The 18,028-nt window shown below is 40.2% G+C and overlaps 1 protein-coding gene across 5 annotated transcripts; it reads left to right on the top strand.

Moving 5' to 3' along the window:
* Window positions 1–3,244: 3,244 nt before the first annotated feature.
* hnrpkl (heterogeneous nuclear ribonucleoprotein K, like) lies at window positions 3,245–18,025 on the top strand. 5 transcript variants are annotated; one of them, XM_056402795.1, is made up of 17 exons: window positions 3,390–3,523; window positions 5,076–5,185; window positions 5,843–5,940; window positions 6,042–6,098; window positions 7,026–7,069; window positions 8,384–8,456; window positions 9,563–9,676; window positions 9,928–10,056; window positions 10,262–10,569; window positions 10,996–11,016; window positions 11,113–11,166; window positions 11,779–11,815; window positions 13,726–13,741; window positions 14,465–14,497; window positions 14,621–14,688; window positions 14,783–14,952; window positions 16,072–18,025. In XM_056402795.1, exons 2-17 carry the CDS (start codon window positions 5,125–5,127, stop codon window positions 16,100–16,102), a joined length of 1,314 nt encoding a protein of 437 aa, XP_056258770.1. In that variant the 5' UTR covers window positions 3,390–3,523; window positions 5,076–5,124; the 3' UTR covers window positions 16,103–18,025. The 5 variants fall into 5 exon arrangements, with proteins under 5 accessions (XP_056258768.1, XP_056258769.1, XP_056258770.1 ...); XM_056402796.1 differs by having other exon boundaries at window positions 3,479–3,523; window positions 5,079–5,185; XM_056402793.1 differs by lacking the exon at window positions 5,076–5,185 and having other exon boundaries at window positions 3,245–3,523.
* Window positions 18,026–18,028: the final 3 nt, after the last annotated feature.

Here is an 18,028-nt window from a genome sequence, read left to right on the forward strand (position 1 = left end):
CTTGCACTGATGTTAGTGTCCACTCACAAGTGTGTACATTACTTTCTCATAATTTTAACATGTTGGTTTTTTTTTTTTTTTTTTTTACCTTAAATGTCCCAAACTGTGCAAATTAAATGTCACATAAGTCCTGTGTTTTTCAGTAACTGTGCACTGCTAAACATCAAGGTGATAATGTGTTTGAAAATGATGAAATAAATCCTGTTTACTGGTGGATTCCTAAATTTCACTCATAATGAGGAGGCATACTCAGCTAGGACACATGATCTATGACACAGCCTGGATGGTTAGTGTCGCTATGGTGACTTGCTTTTTACAAATAGCGCGGACAATGTCAAGTGTCGCTATGGTTGCAGATGAAAATATGTACGCAGGCTCTTTTTTTTATGAGAAACATCAAGAACTGAATTATATCTGTCTCCATGGTAACCTCAGAGTATAGGAGAGGGAAGAGAGCTCTTTATTTTGCAATAGATCCTTGCCTATATCTGTAGGAGCATGACAACACTACAAGAGGAAAAAAAAGGATGTTTAAAATAGATCAAGTATGGACATAATTCAGGCTCCTGATTTGCAATAAATGGGCAGTGGGGTGGTGGCTGTGGATTAGCAAGTCTGATCTCATGGCCTTATCTTTTTTTATCACTGCAGAAAAACTAGAAAATCTAGTTGCACTGCACATTGGTTCAATTTCAGGCAATCAAAAGCAATAGGATATATAATAAAGATCATGGGCTCTCTGTGAATTGTGCTTTCTTTTGAAGATGAGGAAATTACTTGTGAATTCAAAGCATATCTTTTTATTTCATTTTTCATCTGTTTTTATAATTTATCTTTGTCATTTTTCCACTGCTTGAAGACTGATGATGTTTTTAGCTGGAATCACCCCTACTTTCAGGTGTAGTAGAAAGAGTTAAGGCTGAGGAGTTTTATGCTTAGCACGCTGAGACTTGTGATTCTGACACACCAAGAGATCTTCCTCCTTTTGTACATTTAGTTTAGTGCCACTTCTGCATCATCCAACTCTGCAACTCCTCCGTCTGTGCTCCTACCGCTTCCTGAACCAGCTGGTGGCAGACTTGTCTTGAACCTTGCGTGGAGTGATGCAGCTGTGACACAGCCCACTGATATACATCCTGTACTATCCACTGCCTCTGTTGTGTAGTGTTGTGGATTACGCGCACTGTAACAGCCAAACAATAGTTCTGTTCCAGACACAACAAATCTTACTTATGTCAGACCAAACACTGACAATCCCTGTGCAATAACCCTGTAACACTAAAACATCGACTGTACCTACAAATTATAAATGATAGTTTTAGTTTAAAATACACACTTTTCTTTAACATGTACCACAATCATCATCAATTAAAATCCAAGCACGCTGCAAAACATTACTCATTTAATATTTATTCCAGCACTCTTTGCACTCTGCACCCTTGAATTATTGTATTCTTGTTTTGAATTGTATACAGACAGTGTATGATATTGTTAATTGCTGCCTTTTATATATATCTATATACACATCTGTTGTATGTGCTTATCAGTTATTTCCTTTATGTTTCGTTCAGTTTTTATCTTTGTTTTTAGCTGTATGTACATTTTTGTCTCTGAATCTCCCTGAAATGGCTTTTGAAACTGTAAGTACACTGAGAGCAGCCAAAACACCAGAGTCAAACTGTGCACATACTGAAAACTGCTATGGCCAGGCAGTGTTTCTACAACTGTAGTCATTACACAGGATTCATGTGTTACATTTGGTTGTGAAATCAACACAACAGTTTTTGTTCCATCTCGACGTGAACATGACTGATCTTGCCTGGTGGTAGAACAGGTTGGTGTAGTTGGTTTCGGATTAATGACCTCCAAGTAATGTTGATGATTGTTTTACGTTTTTTATTGCTGCTGCTCTGTTGCTCGTCAACTTGTCATGCAACTTCTAAAAGGCTTTCAACAGGGTTGTCTTGACCTGGTGGATCAGTTTCCCATGTGCACATTCAAAAGATATAAAATTCTACATTTTCTGAAGAACATGTTCCTTTTTGTGAAGAACCCACTATGAGTTGTGATAAACCTGCAGACAGAGGTTATCAAAATAGTTTAAGTAGAGTCGATTAATTTTCTGTTGATCGACTAATAGATTAATCAACTGCTCAGTTCAGCTTTAATTGGGTATTTTTTGTACCCACTACTAAATACAATTGGGAACAGGGACCCACACTTAAAAATATAATTGGATCAGTACTTTCAAACAAAAATTTTTCACTTTTCTAAGCTAATACACTTCCAAGTTTTAGGACTAGAAGTACTTTGCGATATTCTCAGTGGATGAAGTAATTCAAAGACAAAAACTAAGGCAAGATATACCATCATAGTAGAAGTATGGTAAGATGAAATGAAATCAATTAAATCAATAATTAATTGATTGTTCAGTGTATAAAATGATGATTTAAAAATTGTGAAAATGCCCATCATTCTCTGAAACTCAAGCTAACAAATTCAAATTTCTTTTGTTTTTGTCTCACCAACTATCAAAAACCCAAAGATGTTGAGTTTACAATCATAGAAAACAGCGAAAACTGGCAAATATTTACAAATGAGAAGCTGGTATTTGTGATTTACTGACATGCTTGCTATAAAAATGATGTAAACGATTAATGTGGTATCCAATTTGTTGCCAATTAATTTTGATCATCAACAGCTCTTGATTAGTGGTTGATTTCTTGAGTGGCTGGGGAAATAATAAACCTACCATGTGCAGTGGTGGTCCATAGAGGCTGTTAGAGTTAATATTTGCTGTGTGGCCCCCAAATACCCCCCAAATACCCCCCACCTACTGCCCTCTGAATATATACACTGCCACCCGCAAGTTTCCATTAAGTCCTGCAACCAGATCTAGTGTGCACTATCTACTTGTCTCTGTTTGAGATTGAACACAACTTTAATTAAGGATATTGTAGGCCTACTTTAGTGGTTCAAATAACCGAATTTCTAAAACCAGTGGAACCAGTGGATGTCCCAGTGGCTTTTTGGATCTGGGGCAATATATTGGTAGAATGTTAAACTGTGAACCAGCTGTGAAATCCAAAGGAAACCTAGCTTTAACAAGCTACAAACGAACCTGACAGTCGTTGTTTAGGACATGAAAACCCTCACTTTGTCACGAAGTGGTTGTTGGAGGTAGACGGGGGTGTCTGCCGGAGGAGTCTGCCGGAGGAGGCGGGATAGTAGGCAGAGGAGCTGCCTGTGAGCATTCACCCCGGACAAGATCTCCACCGATGCGCGGAGAGCTTGATAAATTCTTCTCGCGCTGCTATACGGGTACATCGATTCATTTCGGTGACTTTAATGTGTCTTAGCCCCCGCCCGCTTGCGCTGACCTGCGAAGCAAAAGAAACGAACCACTGGGTGAGTGTCAACGAATCGAGCTCACCCACAGAGTCTTCTCTCCATGCTGAAAACGTGCAAACGTTTCAGGGCGAGGAGACCGCGGTGGACCGCAGTGAACGTGGTTTTACTGCAGGTTTGTTTTCCCAACTGTTATATTTCGGTAGTTCGGTAATATAGCGTCGCGTCATTTACCCTGTTTGCTAGCTATGGTTGACATATTCAGATTTCGCCGCTGACATTAGGAGCATAGCTCGGTTGTTCCGTTGTGTTCATGTTATTTCTCGGTAGTGAGTGTTGTACAGTCGCAACGTGTACAGTGAAACTGGCAGACACGCCTCGCGAATCGCACAGAAAGCAACTGGCTAGCTTAGCAGAGCTGTTAGCATAGCAAAGTAACCTAATGTCAACTTAGCAACACCCGCAGACAGGCTAGCTAACTTCTGTTTGCAGGCAGACACATCAGGTGACAAACACGTTTTCCTTTTACGTGTAAGGAATTGCGCAGTTTCCTTTCCCCTGATAGCTGTATTGGATTTAGTTGGACATAAAAAGGACAGAAAGGGTTGATATAATAAGTTACGATGCGTGATGAGCTTCGCTAATGCGCCTATGAATATGTGTTTTCTGGAGAGCCTTATCCAAACATTGTGGTGGCCGTGGCTGCTCTTGAAAACCCCGTAGTAGTTAAAATGGGTGCTGCTTATTCCCAAGCTATGTAGGCGTTGACCAGTCCAGACCATGTCTATAAGTTTGGCAAGGCCTCGGTACAAGGGTGATGTTTGCAGAAGTGCAGACTGCTTTTGCAGTGTTCAACTAGCAGCAGCGGGATGTGCATGTAGGAGGACTGCTTGTGCATACTAGCGTTCAGAGTGAGACCTAATTGTCACTTCCATAATATACACTTTGCACACATTGGAGTGAGATATCATTCTCTACCGGTCACGGGGGTGGGGGTGGGGGGGTGACAGAAACACGTTAAAACTCATAGATATATTCAAAACAAGACTCATTAAAAAGACAAGATGCAGATTAAAAATAGAGTTTCATACTTAAAACAGAGACATATATTTATGTGTCTGTCATTTGTCAATTTTGTGCAATCTGTAATACAGTAGCTTAGGCACTGGTATAGTTCATGTAGGAGTCAACTGTTGAATCCTATATTCTGAGCGTTTAATCAATCAGACAGCATGAATGCTGCTTCATGTATACTTCACTCATGATTTCATATGATCTTGTCTTTCTTAGCTGCACTTGTCAGATATCAAAATTAGACCTAAAATTATGAATTCAGTAGTAGATGCAATGAAAAATAATCTGCAGCTAGTTTGATGATTGATCAGTAGTTTCAGTCATTTATCAAGCAATCGCCGGGTCCAAGTCCTCTAATTTGAAAGGATTTGCTAGTTTTCCTCATCATATGTGGCAGTAAACTGAATATTGTTGGGTTTTAGACAGTTGGTTGGTCAAAACAAGACACTTGACGCAGTCTGGGAAATTGTGATGGACTATATTCTGACACATTCTAGGCCAAACAATTAATCGATTTCTCAGGAAAGTTATTGGCAGATAAAGTGATAGTAAGATAATTATTAATTGCAGTCCTAATCAAAATATTTGATCAGATTGGTCTTTGCACGTACAATATGTGGCTTAGCTGATTGTATTACTGCCTCGTCTTTTAGCAGATCCAGGGAGAGGAGCCTGTTTGTATTCCTCGGCAGGTGCAAGACAATGGAGGTGAAAATCGAACAGCAGGACGAAGACATCACATTCAGCAACACTGACACTAATAGTAAGATCATACACATTGTCATCGTGACAAAGAGAAAACTCAGCCATTCATGACCATAATGTAAACTGTATGAATGAGCTCATGCACTAAGTAGAAAACGAACCGAGCCTGTCTAGTGTTACATCCATCTTGAAAATAGAGTGTGTAGATAAATCAGCTAATTAGACCACTCAAGGGAGAAAAAAGGAAAAAAATGAAATTTTTCTGGCTTCCTCTATGTAGCATGTGGACATGTCAGATGGTTGAGGGATTCTCCTGTCCAAGATACTGCTGTTCTGTGGGCCCTGAGCAGATCTGCCTGTGTTTTAATCCAGGAAGGGTACATGGTGGTGCTGGACATATTCCAGGATACAGTTGGCTGCTGAATGAAACCCATTCTTGGGGTGGAACATACTTTAGATCTCGCAGTCGCCGTTTATTTATATTTTTGTCACTTTTATTAACCCTTCAGTGGCCGTAGCCCTTTGCCATTTTATTCTAAGCATTCCAAAACCATAGTGCTGCATTTTTCATACTGCCATACTGGGGTGCCAAATTTGGAAATGATCCAATTCTGAACAGTGGCCTTAAAGTTATTACCCAGGACGTCTGCTGTAAACCATGAATTACAGAAAAACTGCCTGGCTCAGATTTGATCTGAATTGTCTTCCCCTTCAGGTAAACGCCCAGCTGAGGACATGGATGAGGAGCAGGCCTTCAAACGTTCGCGGAACACAGACGAGATGGTGGAGCTGCGTGTACTGCTTCAGAGCAAAGTAAAAGCACATTCGGTTCACATTGGGCCATTATGCTGCTTTTTTTTCATATTGATCAAAAAAGATTTTTTTGTCTAAGGAAAATGTCTCTCTCTTCACAGAATGCTGGTGCTGTTATTGGAAAGGGTGGAAAAAACATAAAAGCCCTACGCACGGACGTGAGTAACAGATAAAATGCTGCTAACATTTCTGCAGCTGCGGAGAAAGTTTAGTTGGCTAATGCCCCTTCTGTTGCAGAGTCTGCATAGGTCTTTTTGGACCTAACAACTGTGCTACATTTAAGTGCTGTCGAGAGATATTTAAAAAAAATCCAAACCTAAATTCCAAATTATTCCAAACCCCAATTCAATGAATTCCCACAGAAACAGTCCCAGATTTCTTGCCAGCAGGTTTTTAATCGTTTGATATCAAGAATTGACATGCACTGTTAGGCGATTAAACCAAGTTGGCTCTTGTAGACTGACAAGGGAGACCTTGTTAGACAGATCTGTTGGGTTTTGTTTCCAGTCCTCGTGTGAGTTTCAGCCTGATTCCAGTTCCCTTCACAGTGTTGAAGCTATGTTTGACCTTGAAGTGACAACAGGTTCCTGAAAACCTGAGTGGACATAACCTTTTTTGCAGGGACGTAAATCTCTGTAGTGCTCCAGACTGTTTATTAAACTTATCTTTGTCCAGGTCACACCTCCTGTTCTTCTTCACTCACCACAGTTTCAAGTCTCTCACTTTCTCTTCACTTTTGGGACAAAGTATAGCGTGTATTCAATTAAAAATGTATTCCTTCTCCCCCTCTTCCCTTCTCCTTTACTTTTTTTGTTTTTATTTTTGGCCACCTTCCTCCGTTGCCCATGTACTGGATCGACATGCCCCTCCTGCGTTGCCCACCTTGACGTTGGCCCAACCTCCGCCCGCCCCTGAACGCCCGCCCGCCCACCTGACACTCCCGGTTGGCCCCGCCCATAAACCGTGCCCCTCCTTAAACGGGCGCCTTACTTGACATCTTGTGATTGAATGCCCCCGCCCAATGCCAACCTCCTCCACCACAACCACCACCACAACCACCACCACCACCACCTCGGCCCATGCAGTACAATGCCAGTGTATCAGTCCCAGACAGCAGTGGCCCAGAGCGGTATGTCCCACCAGTTATTGCCTCACTGCCTGATTAGAACAGTGAAACACATGTCTTTGATAACCTGCCTTCTGTTTCATTTTAACATTTTTATATACATGACAGTATACTCCCCATCCCCCAAACACCCCCCTCCTCCACTTGTAAGAGACATGTATTGTTCCTTTTGATTTTTCTGTCCATTTTAAGCATCTCCATTCAGTTGGACTTTTTGTCATTACAGTTTATTGTCCATGCAGAGAATCACTGACAACCCACTACCAAGTAGTTGGTATTTTATGGTTAGCAACACAGCTGTTGGATGTTGTTTTTCCTTGCTGTGATGTTTAATTTTACCATGAAACTTGTAGAAAGCAGACATCTTTTTCTCGCTCTGTCCTCTGCGGCCCACCTGGCCCCCTCACCTCCGACTCCACCCCCCCCACCCCCTACCCCCTCCTCCTCCTCCACCCCTCCCCCTCCACTTTTTTCAGCATCACTGTCCATTATCTCTGAGAGAGCACTGGCTCTTGTCTGGAGGCTCCGTCCCCCACTCTGTCAGTCATTAATGTCGTCTCTTTATTTCATTGTGCTGCATCCCTTCTGTTAAATTTCTCTCAGGCCACATCAGATCAGAGCTGCCTGCCAAACCTTTCATAACCCCCAACCCCCCACCCCAACCCTGCTCTTGTCCTGTGCCACAGAGTAGTTGGTAATCACTCATATTTCCTTCCCCACCTCAACTCCTCTGCTCTGTTACTCTTTTTCTACTGCCCACCTCGTCTCCTCCTCACCTCAGCCCCAAGCCCTCTCCTCCCCACCTCTCCCTTCTCCCCCAACCCCCCCTGGTCACAATGAAGGTGTGCTGGAGGCGCAGTTGTCATGGCAAGTTATTCTTTCAGTTTGTTACGTTCCTTTTCCTCAACTTGCTGGTGGTGGGATGGTTATAGAAGATCTCTTTCTCTCTCTCTCTCACACCCCCTTCCCCAAATCTGTGTGGCCAGTCTCACGTTAATTTGAGCCGTTCTGAAACTGCCCATCCTCCCAACGCTTCTCTTACTTTGAGAATAATATTAGATTGAGTGCATGTCAGCTTCTTATTTAATCAGTTTAGTGTTTGGAAAAAGTTATAATTGTGCGTAGTCTTAATTTTTCCTTTTTAGTTGGAAATTTTTTGTAAGTCTCTCCGTAACTTTTTGCTGGACTGCTTCTCGCGTGTTTTTTTAAATTTTATTTATTTTATTTTTTTTTTTTTATCAGGTTTTGTTTTGTGTTCTAGTTTTTGTCCCCCTTGTAATGCCTTGCTTCCTTTTGGGACAAAATGGTTCCTGACAGGATCCTGAGTGTGAATGCCAGCATCGACACTATTGGAGAGATTCTGCTGAAAATCATACCGACTCTAGAGGAGGTGAGCCACCATGTTAATTAGCATTATTTAGATGAAATGACAAAACCTGAGCTGAACTTTACACAACGAAACTGCCGTGACCTGAATAACAACCCTTTACTTTGTTGGGACTCATTGGATCAAATGGCAGAGCTTTACTTCAGAAACACTCATTGATCGGCCATAAGTCACCCTTACAGTTTTACTGCAGTGGTCTTTTTATACTGCTCAGGTCAACGTGAGAGCCTGGATCTGTTATTTGACTGTGCAGACCAATCACTGCAGTGACTCCCATGCAATGGCAGCCCATACTAATGTTGATCTATTACAATATTTTGCTAATGGCGCACCTTGCTTCAGATGTGTCCGAACAACAAAGTGAACAATTACACATTTTTACTGCTCCAGGTTTTGTGCACCCCATAACACATGCATCTTACTTTGTTGTTCTTGGATACATTTTCCAAATGGCACCTTTTGTTGTTATATTGTTGATTTTTCTACTCAGATGAATCTTAGCTTTAATGAGTTCAATCTTTTCCACCACTGTTCTTCTAAAACAGTACTGTTTTCTGTGTTTGGAAAATGCTGCGATGAAATATTGAGAGTCCCTTTTTATCATATAATAAATTTTGTGACTGCAGCAGCAGCAATTTTAGTGCCAATTATTTGGGGTCTTTGTAGGTCTGTCAGTTACCCCATGCTGCTTTAAAAAATATCCTCTAAAGTTGACACATACTGTTTATTTTACAGCTATTCAGTATAAAAGAGTGAGTGTGAAAATTCACTAATTTAGTAAAATAGAGAGGAAAAAATGTATACTCTGCTCACCTGCTATCAGACTTAGTTGCTGTGCTGGAGCTAAAAAAAAAGGGATCAAATTCAAGGAAAGGAGCATCAGTACACTCAAATCTCTACAAAAGTCTTTTTTAATAATCAATAATCTCTGTGTGGACTGAATTTAAATCCAACTAGATGTTGGGTTTACATAAAGTAGGATGGCCACCTTTTTTTTTCTCCACCCATTGGCAACATAGATTATTTAATTGCAGAAATGCTTTGTTTCTGCAACTATAGGATGAGTTTCAGGCCCTACTGACATTACTGATCTTGTGCTGTTTCTTTAGTACCAGCATTACAGTGGGATTGATTTTGACTGTGAGCTTCGCCTGCTGATCCATCAGAGCTTGGCAGGGGGCATCATTGGGGTGAAAGGTGCCAAGATAAAGGAGCTGAGAGAGGTAGGACAGAGTCCAGATTAGCAGGAGCCTCGCCATGGTGCTTTGCCCGAACTGATGGCCTGTAGATGACTTATTAGAGACATAATTGTTTTATAGTTAATGATGAATACTGTATGTGAACATATGTATGTATGTGAACTATTAAAATGTGTTTGATTTGATTGACTGTTAATATAAGGCTAGTTCAGTAGCGAAGCGCTCAAAAGTGAATTTTGATGGTCTGGTCTCATATTTTTGTTTCTACGTGCCAGAACACCCAGACCACCATCAAGTTGTTCCAGGAGTGCTGCCCACACTCCACCGACAGAGTCGTCTTGGTGGGAGGAAAGCCAGAACGTGTCATTGAATGTATAAAAGTGATCCTGGAGCTGGTGTCAGAGGTGAGTTTACAGCACTGAGAACATATGCACACATGCAGATGTAATAATAGTTACTTGAAGCTGAAATCCAATTCTGAGAAGTGAAATGTTAAGAAGATTATCGTTTTGTGTGCTTTAAACAAAACAACTATTTCAACAATTATTTCCGTTTAGGAGAGTCTATTACGATCTCTTCTTTTTAATTTCCTTTGTTTTCATTTTGCAGGCGCCAATCAAAGGTCGTGCCCAGCCTTATGACCCTAATTTCTACGATGAGACATACGACTATGGAGGTTTCACCATGTTATTTGAGGAGAGAGGCAGACGACCCATTGGGGGTTTCCCCATTCGTGTGCGTGGGGGCTTTGAGCGAATGCCCCCAATTCGTGGCAACAGACCCATGCCTCCCTCCAGAAGGGACTACGACGACATGAGCCCCCGCCGGGGTCCTCCACCACCGCTGAGCAGAGGTGGACGAGGCGGCAGTCGTGCACGTAACCTGCCTCTTCCCCCGCCTCCGCCGCCAAGAGGAGGGTGAGGAGGTTAAAATGAACTCCAGTGTGTTTGGGTTGGTTCGTTTGGGCTGCTTTGAAAACTGTCGGCTGAACTCTGACCGAGTTCTCCTGAAGAGAAGGGTCTTGGTCTGTCTCTAACCAGACTCTGGAGCAGTTCAGTTGTGGTCTCAAACTAATGGTAGATATGTGATTTTAACATGAATACGAAAGCTTATCTTCTGTTAAATCCACCAACTGATCATGAACTGCTGATGGATTTGCTGTATAAGTACAGGCTTGAGGACAAGATCGTTTTGTAACCACGTTAACGTGTATGCACACTACTCCATGAAAGGGAAACTGTCCATATGAACTATTAGCTCTGTGGTAGTTTATAAAAAGCAGGTGTGAACTAAAAGGTTAAAAAAAAGGTAACAATGTGATGTCTTATTTTTCCTTGTTCCAGATCATATAAACCAAACCACAGGTGTGAACAAACCCTCAGACACCCAATTGCTTAGATACTTTTGGACATTTACGTTTTATTTTTCCAATACCTTCCCTTGTCTGTCAATGTTCGCAGGGGAGACAGGTTCTCACATGGCAGCTACCACGGCAGCATGGACGACAGACCAAGGTGAGCAGGATTGTCAATACTGCAAATGATCATATAAAAGCTGGTTTTGAAATAATGGCCAAAAGCCTGTGTATAAAGGGACGTTTTAATGTGAAAATTCAGAAGGAAGTGTTGAGTTTTATGCATGGTAGCTTAACATAATTTGTGAGAAGAACACCTGACTTGACTCTTTCTGTACTGATGCTTAGATCTGTGGAAATATTATATATTATGGTTAAGTTATAAATACAACAGGTACATTTTGAGTTTGTATCAACAAGCTAACAGGGGAAATTATAAATAAAGGCCTGACACTGATAAAAGCTTGCCTCAAATAAGGGCCACTCTCTGCCACCTGGCTAAATCTGAGGATTTATGTTAATATGATTCCTCCCAAAGTACAGCGACATATATCAGTGAAAGTTGCTCAGCGGCAGACTGTCAACCCACCAGCCCTGATTCAGAGTATGATCACAGGTCATCTGTAGAGTCTGCATGTCCTTTCACACTCACAGCTTTCTAAATACCAATCTAACAGCCGTGACCTGCTTGATGCTGTGGTGTTAAGTGTCCTCTACAGAAGATAAACTATATTAACTTTACTATATTAATGCGTACCTTTTTTGTGTGTAGTGACAGAAGAGGAAGAGGAGACCGTTATGACAGCATGGTGAGTGCCGTCTGTGTTTACAGGTGCTAAGCTAAGCTGTGCTGTGTGGTTGTAGCTTCCTAGTTGTGTGGTGTTTGTGAATTGTGTTTCAGATGAGATGATTGGAATTCCTCTTTCTGAGTGTAGTACAAGCACAGAGGCATGGACACAGTGCTGCTTTTTCACTGTGTATGCACACTGATCTTGGCCTGTTGTTGCCTGGCAACACTTGTCTCCTTGGTTACCGCAGAGCAGCTGAGTACGTAGTCCAGAGATCCACCAGGCTAGCAAATCAACTTGAGCTGAAACCAAAGCAATTCCTGAACAGGTTCCCTTCAGGTCTTAGCTGCAAATTGTTCCAACAGGATAAAAGAATATATTTAATCAGATGAATACCAATAGAAGTCACTGAATTCCTGAGATTTAAGGGTAAACATGGTGTGATTGCATAAATACAGCTTCACTTATAAAGACCACTCTGATTTTGCTTATCAAAATGCAAATTAACTTCAGCAGTGAGAGCCTCAAGAGATGAAAAATTACTTTAACTGGATAAGAAGATAGCCTTAGATAATAAAAGAAATGTATCACTTTACTTTTACTCATCTGAAGGCTTCATAAATACAACTGTTTAATGCATATGGTTGCAAAGTGTTTGCATGCTCAGATAACTAAAAAGTGTTTTTATTTATTTAGAATATTTAGGTGATGAACTAATTCTCACTGTTACATTAATGCATTACCATTTGAATAGCCAGAGGATGGATTTATTGGGTTAAGGCAAATTATTACTGTGCATTTAAATGTCCTAAATATGGGCAATTAATTCTTTGGTATAATTAGCACTATGACATGACATGTCTATAAAAAATGTAATATCCCAGATTGTTGAAAGCTCAAGCACAATAAGTTGAATATTTTGACCCAGTTTCAAAGTTCTTGAAGTGCTTATGTCCGAGTTGCAGCCTGCGACAATTTTCATATATAACGGAGCAATGACATAGTTTTTAAAATGTCAAATATTTTTGTAATGTTCCTTTTCTACCTTTTATTTTTACATAGTATGTACTTTGCTTTTTTTTTTTTATCCCACCTCATGTTGTCTACTAAGGGCCGTCTTCAAAGTAACCAGAAGTCCGAGGGCAGTGTGAACTCCCTAGTCTTCTCAGTATTCAGCAGAAATATTTTGCAGGATGAAACTGTAAAATAGAAAACACAGACACACAGCAGCTATCAAAAGAAAAATGCAGTTCTAACACTCATTGCCTGGAGGCGGCACAAGTGTCAAAATTGCTGGAAGAATTTGTTTCCTTGCCTTTAGATGGCAACATGTCTGCAACTGCTGCAGCTGTTACTTTTCTTGCTAATAGATTGTGCATGTTGAACTGCAAGTCAAACTGATGATGCTGTCAAGTTGTTCACACTGACAGTGTACATCACTGTGGGGATCTAGAAGACTAAGGTGGTGTGTCCACATATCGCTTTAAAGGCGTCTTTAAGCCGTTATCTCAGGATGGCCACAGAATTACATGAGTTTGTTTCAGTGGCCTGCAGGACTCAGATTTCAAACCAATAATGCACTTTTCAAATAAAGTGGAACGGGATATTTGAAGCATGAATGATGCTGAAAAATGTGCAGTGACTGCTTAACGCTGTGGAATTGGTCCTGACTCAGATCCTCGTGGAACATTTCCAGCACCTTGCTGAATCTGTGCCTCAGATAATTCAGGCTGTTCTTGATGCAAGAAAGAATCTTACCCATATTGGCCAGGTTGTTTGTGATATTGTTGAATGGGTACAGAGTTTGTGGCTTATTATTGTGCAGGCAACTTAAAAAGGCTTTCATAGCATGCTGTCATTATTGTGACATTACAGTTTTATGTTTTATCTTTGTTTTGTTTTGTTTTTGTCCCATTGATCCTGAAATGCAGAGTGGAGGCGGATATGGTGAGTGTTGATATTTGTATAAATCCTGCACAGATTTACATTTAATTCATCAAAGGAAAATCCTGTTTTTTGTTAACTGAGGTTTTATTTTCATGGTTTTAGCCATCATCCTTTTCACATATGTCATGTGGGGACACAATAAACTCTGCTAAACAGACTGCACTGGGGAACAAGTCAAATCATAGAACCACTTGACCACTACTTTTTAAATCTACAAAAAGTAGATGCTAAAGTCAATGCAGCAGATTCCTGGTTTATCGTTGGTCTACTGTACTAATCATAATGCATAGTGCACCCAGTTATAAAATGCAATGGATGATTACAACAGACAATTTAATGTATGTTATCCTTGTTTTCTGACCATGTTCTGGATAATTTGATTTAAATTGAGATTTAAATTTTTATTCAAGAATTAACTGTAATGCTCATTTGTTTAAAACCTGTCGGGTGGCTTGACCACTCATATTACTTTCCCCATTAAACCATGTTGTTGCAGCTGTGGCTGCAAGTTTTGACATGTCCCCACATCCTCAGAATTACATCATTGAATAATCATTTCCCTTAAAAAACGTAATTGCCCTGTAACACACTGTAAGAGCACATAAAGGGGAATCTTGTTTGGGTATTCTGTCAGGCTGTATTGCTTGTTTACTAACACCCTATCTGTCACGATGGTGAATTTTCATTTTTCACTTTCTTGTTTCCTTTTCAATGTTTTCAAAGACAACAATTCTTCCTGGGATCACTTTCAATCTGGTGAGTGGGGCTGAATCATTATTGTCCCAGTGTCTTGTTTCCTAACCTAAAGGGATTGTTTCATATTGTTGCACATTTTATTTAAAGACAAAATCACTTTAAATATACTTTCTCACCATCTAGGTGGCAGAGGGTCATACAGTGACATAGGAGGCCCTGTCATCACAACACAAGTCACCATCCCTAAAGATGTGAGTAAAGCATCTATTTACACTCAAAAACACATGACTCTGACAGTAAAGAAAGACAGAGAAGACATTTCACTTCTGCTTGGTTGTTGTGCAGCTGGCTGGTTCCATCATTGGTAAGGGCGGCCAGAGGATCAAGCAGATCCGCCACGAGTCTGGGGCATCCATCAAGATTGATGAACCACTAGAGGGCTCTGAGGACCGCATCATCACCATCACAGGAACACAGGACCAGATCCAGAACGCCCAGTACCTGCTGCAGAACAGGCATGTGCTTCTGTGAATCCACCCCCCAAAAAGGTCTTCATCATCACACTGCAGCAGCCTGGTCTCTTCTGATGGCCTGTTTACCATCCACTGCTAGGTGGAAGTAAACAGTTTAGTAGTTGCTGTCTTAAATAGTTCACTTCGACTTTACTTCCTGTAGAAATGCCAGTGGAAAGTTATAACACACAAAGACATAAAAGCAGATAAAACATGTTGTTCCTATAGTCAAACATAGTTGCTGCAATATTAATTGTACTATACTGACACCACTGTTACTACTGCTTCTTTAGTCTTTGCCCCAGACGTTGATCGTAAGCAGTGAGAAAACCTGAACACCAGAAAGCTCCTGATTTTGTCTAGGACTGAAACAACTGGTCGATTAATTGATTGGTTGATTGACACAAAATTAATCTGCCACTTTTTGATGATCAATTATTTATTTTAATCATCTTTGAAGGAGAACAGGCCCATGCTTTATGATTTCAGTTTCTCAAATGTGAGGTTCTGCTTCTTTCTGCTCTTGTCACTTGAAACTGTAAAGTGAACATCTCTTGGAGTTTTACTGTTGGTCTGAGAAAACAAACACTTTGAGGATGTCGCTTTGGGAAATTATACAGAGCATTTTTCAGTGTTCTGTGACATTTTATGGAAAAAACAATTGACAAAGTAATTAGAAGATTAATTGAAAATGAAAACAATCATTAGTTGCAGCCCTAATCTGCTCAACTTGAACCTGATATTTCTTAACTCAACATTTTACTGCCTTGGATAAATGTTAAAATTTTGTATATTATGCCAGAAAAAGGGGCGTTAAAGCCTCTTTTTTTTTTTTTTTTTTTACACTAGTATCTCATCTTGAAGAGTTTTCAGTTCACACATTTATTTTCCCCACTCACTAAATGGCCTCAACAGTCATATTGCGTCTTGCAGACAGAATTTATTTTCAGCCTTGACCTTGGCATACTTTTTATAACTTACAGTTCTGCTCCACATGAAAAATGTCTTCCAGTTTGCAGCATCCAGCATTAACAACTCCTGACCCATGTTATGCTCCTGTTAAAATAAATATCCTTGATGTTTTCATGAAATGCCCTTACTTATATCTGTCTCTTATTTCAGTGTGAGGCAGTACTCTGGTCGGTTCTTCTAAGAAGAAGGAAGTGAAGAAGAAGAGCGAAGCCATGCTGCCATACTGTTTGCTCCGTCTATTCAGAGCCTACATTCCTCTGCTTTGGGTAGATGTGCCCACTCCCCTCACTGTCACACACTACACCACCTATCTATACATTGCTAATTTTATTTAGAGGAGTTTTGAAAAATCTTAAGCTGTCAAACAGCAAACAAGGAGTCAACAACATATTCCGTGCAGGTGTAATTATTTTCTGGGAGATCCTTGTGCCGTCATTGGAGTAAACTCATCTGTGTGATAACTTTCTGTGTTGTGAGCCACCCCTGGCCCTTATCTCCCTCATTTCAGTACAGCATGCAGAATGTAATCTTTTTTTAAGGAACATGATGTGATTTTTAGTTTTTTTTTTTTTTTTTTTTCCCTCAACTGATGAAGGACCCACTCCAAATGAAGATGCATGGTGTCAAGAATGGTTAAAGAGCCATTTAAATAAACTTTTAATTTTTACACAAGATTCAACATCCTTTTCCACTTTCAAATAAAGTGCTTTTTGTAAAATGGGAGTTAAAGAAATAGTTTGACATTTTAGGAAAAGTGCTCTCTGGCTCTGAGTTTTAGATGAGAAAAGTTCTTGGCTATCCTAAGTAGGACTAACTTGCCATGAATTCTTAATTAGGTTAAATTAAGACTGAAACCGCACAGGGGCCCCAAAAGCTCATATCATTTGTTGCTGCTGCCAACAGTTATTCACATAAATCTGATGATTATTTTATTTTATCAATCAGTTGTTAAATGTGAAAAATGTCAGTAAATAGTGAAAAATACCTGTCATTATTCCTCGAAGCCCAAATAAACCAACAGTCCAAACCTCCTAAAATGTTTAGGTTACTGGAAATATAAACTATCAAAAATGACATTAGTGTTTCTTGTACAAGTTTATATCTGTTCATATTAATGAAGACTTTTAATGTTCTAATCATTTAGTTGTACTGAAGTTTAAGCTCATAGGCTGGATAAAAGGCCCCTCTCTTAAATGACAATAAAAACTCAGCCACTGTTAAGACGATTGGACGGGTTCCAGACTCTGGTTGAGCAACTTTTTGTCAGTGAGATCTGTTAACATAAAACGGCTAAAACAATTGTCATTCGTCGTTTTTGGGTTTTGTGTGGATTTAGCAACATTGATGAGCCTCTGAGATGTTGGTACTGTAGGTGGACCTTGTTACCCTTGGGCAGAGCTAGGCTAGCAGTTTCCTCCCACTCTCCAGTCTTGATGAGACCTAGACCTCGATGAGAGTAGTGTCTCAACTAGATTAACTCGGCCACAACACAATCAAACATATTTCCCAAAATGTCAAAGTTTTTGCTTTAAGTTGGGATAAATGTGCCAGTGTGATATATCAAAAAGAAAATTTTAAAAACTTTTGTTTTTCACTGAAAGACAAGAAGCTGTATAAAGTGTGTGTGTGTGTGTGTGTGTGTGTGTGCGTGTGTGTGTGTATATATTTACATAGAAACAGTTAATTTCTGGGAGGGGGGGTTAGACTGGCCCAGACTACTTTCTACTTTCTTGGAAGGAGGTGGAGCTAAAAGACAGGTTTGTTAATCTTCTTTTTTTTTCTCTATTTGATTCATTTTCTGCCGCTCGCCTGGATGGACTCGCTGTAATGCAACTTTAACATCTGACCTGTTAGATCCAATTATTCTTACATAAGTGTTTTTAATTTGTAAGCACTTTTAAAAGTTTCTTTTTGTTTTGTTTATTTTTGTTTGTTTTTTTTGTTTTTTTGATGATCTCTTAAGATGCAGTTGGATGTGAGCAGCGTGCAGCCTTGTGAGTCCAGAGTGGTGTTTTCTGTCTGGTCATATCTGTATTTCTGTGTCTGATAATCTGTAGTACCTGCAGGTGTTGAGTAAATAAAGTCTGTGTTACAGTTCTCCAAACGT

Source organism: Seriola aureovittata, chromosome 18, assembly GCF_021018895.1.
Source record: "Seriola aureovittata isolate HTS-2021-v1 ecotype China chromosome 18, ASM2101889v1, whole genome shotgun sequence".
Taxonomy (NCBI): Eukaryota; Metazoa; Chordata; class Actinopteri; order Carangiformes; family Carangidae; genus Seriola; species Seriola aureovittata.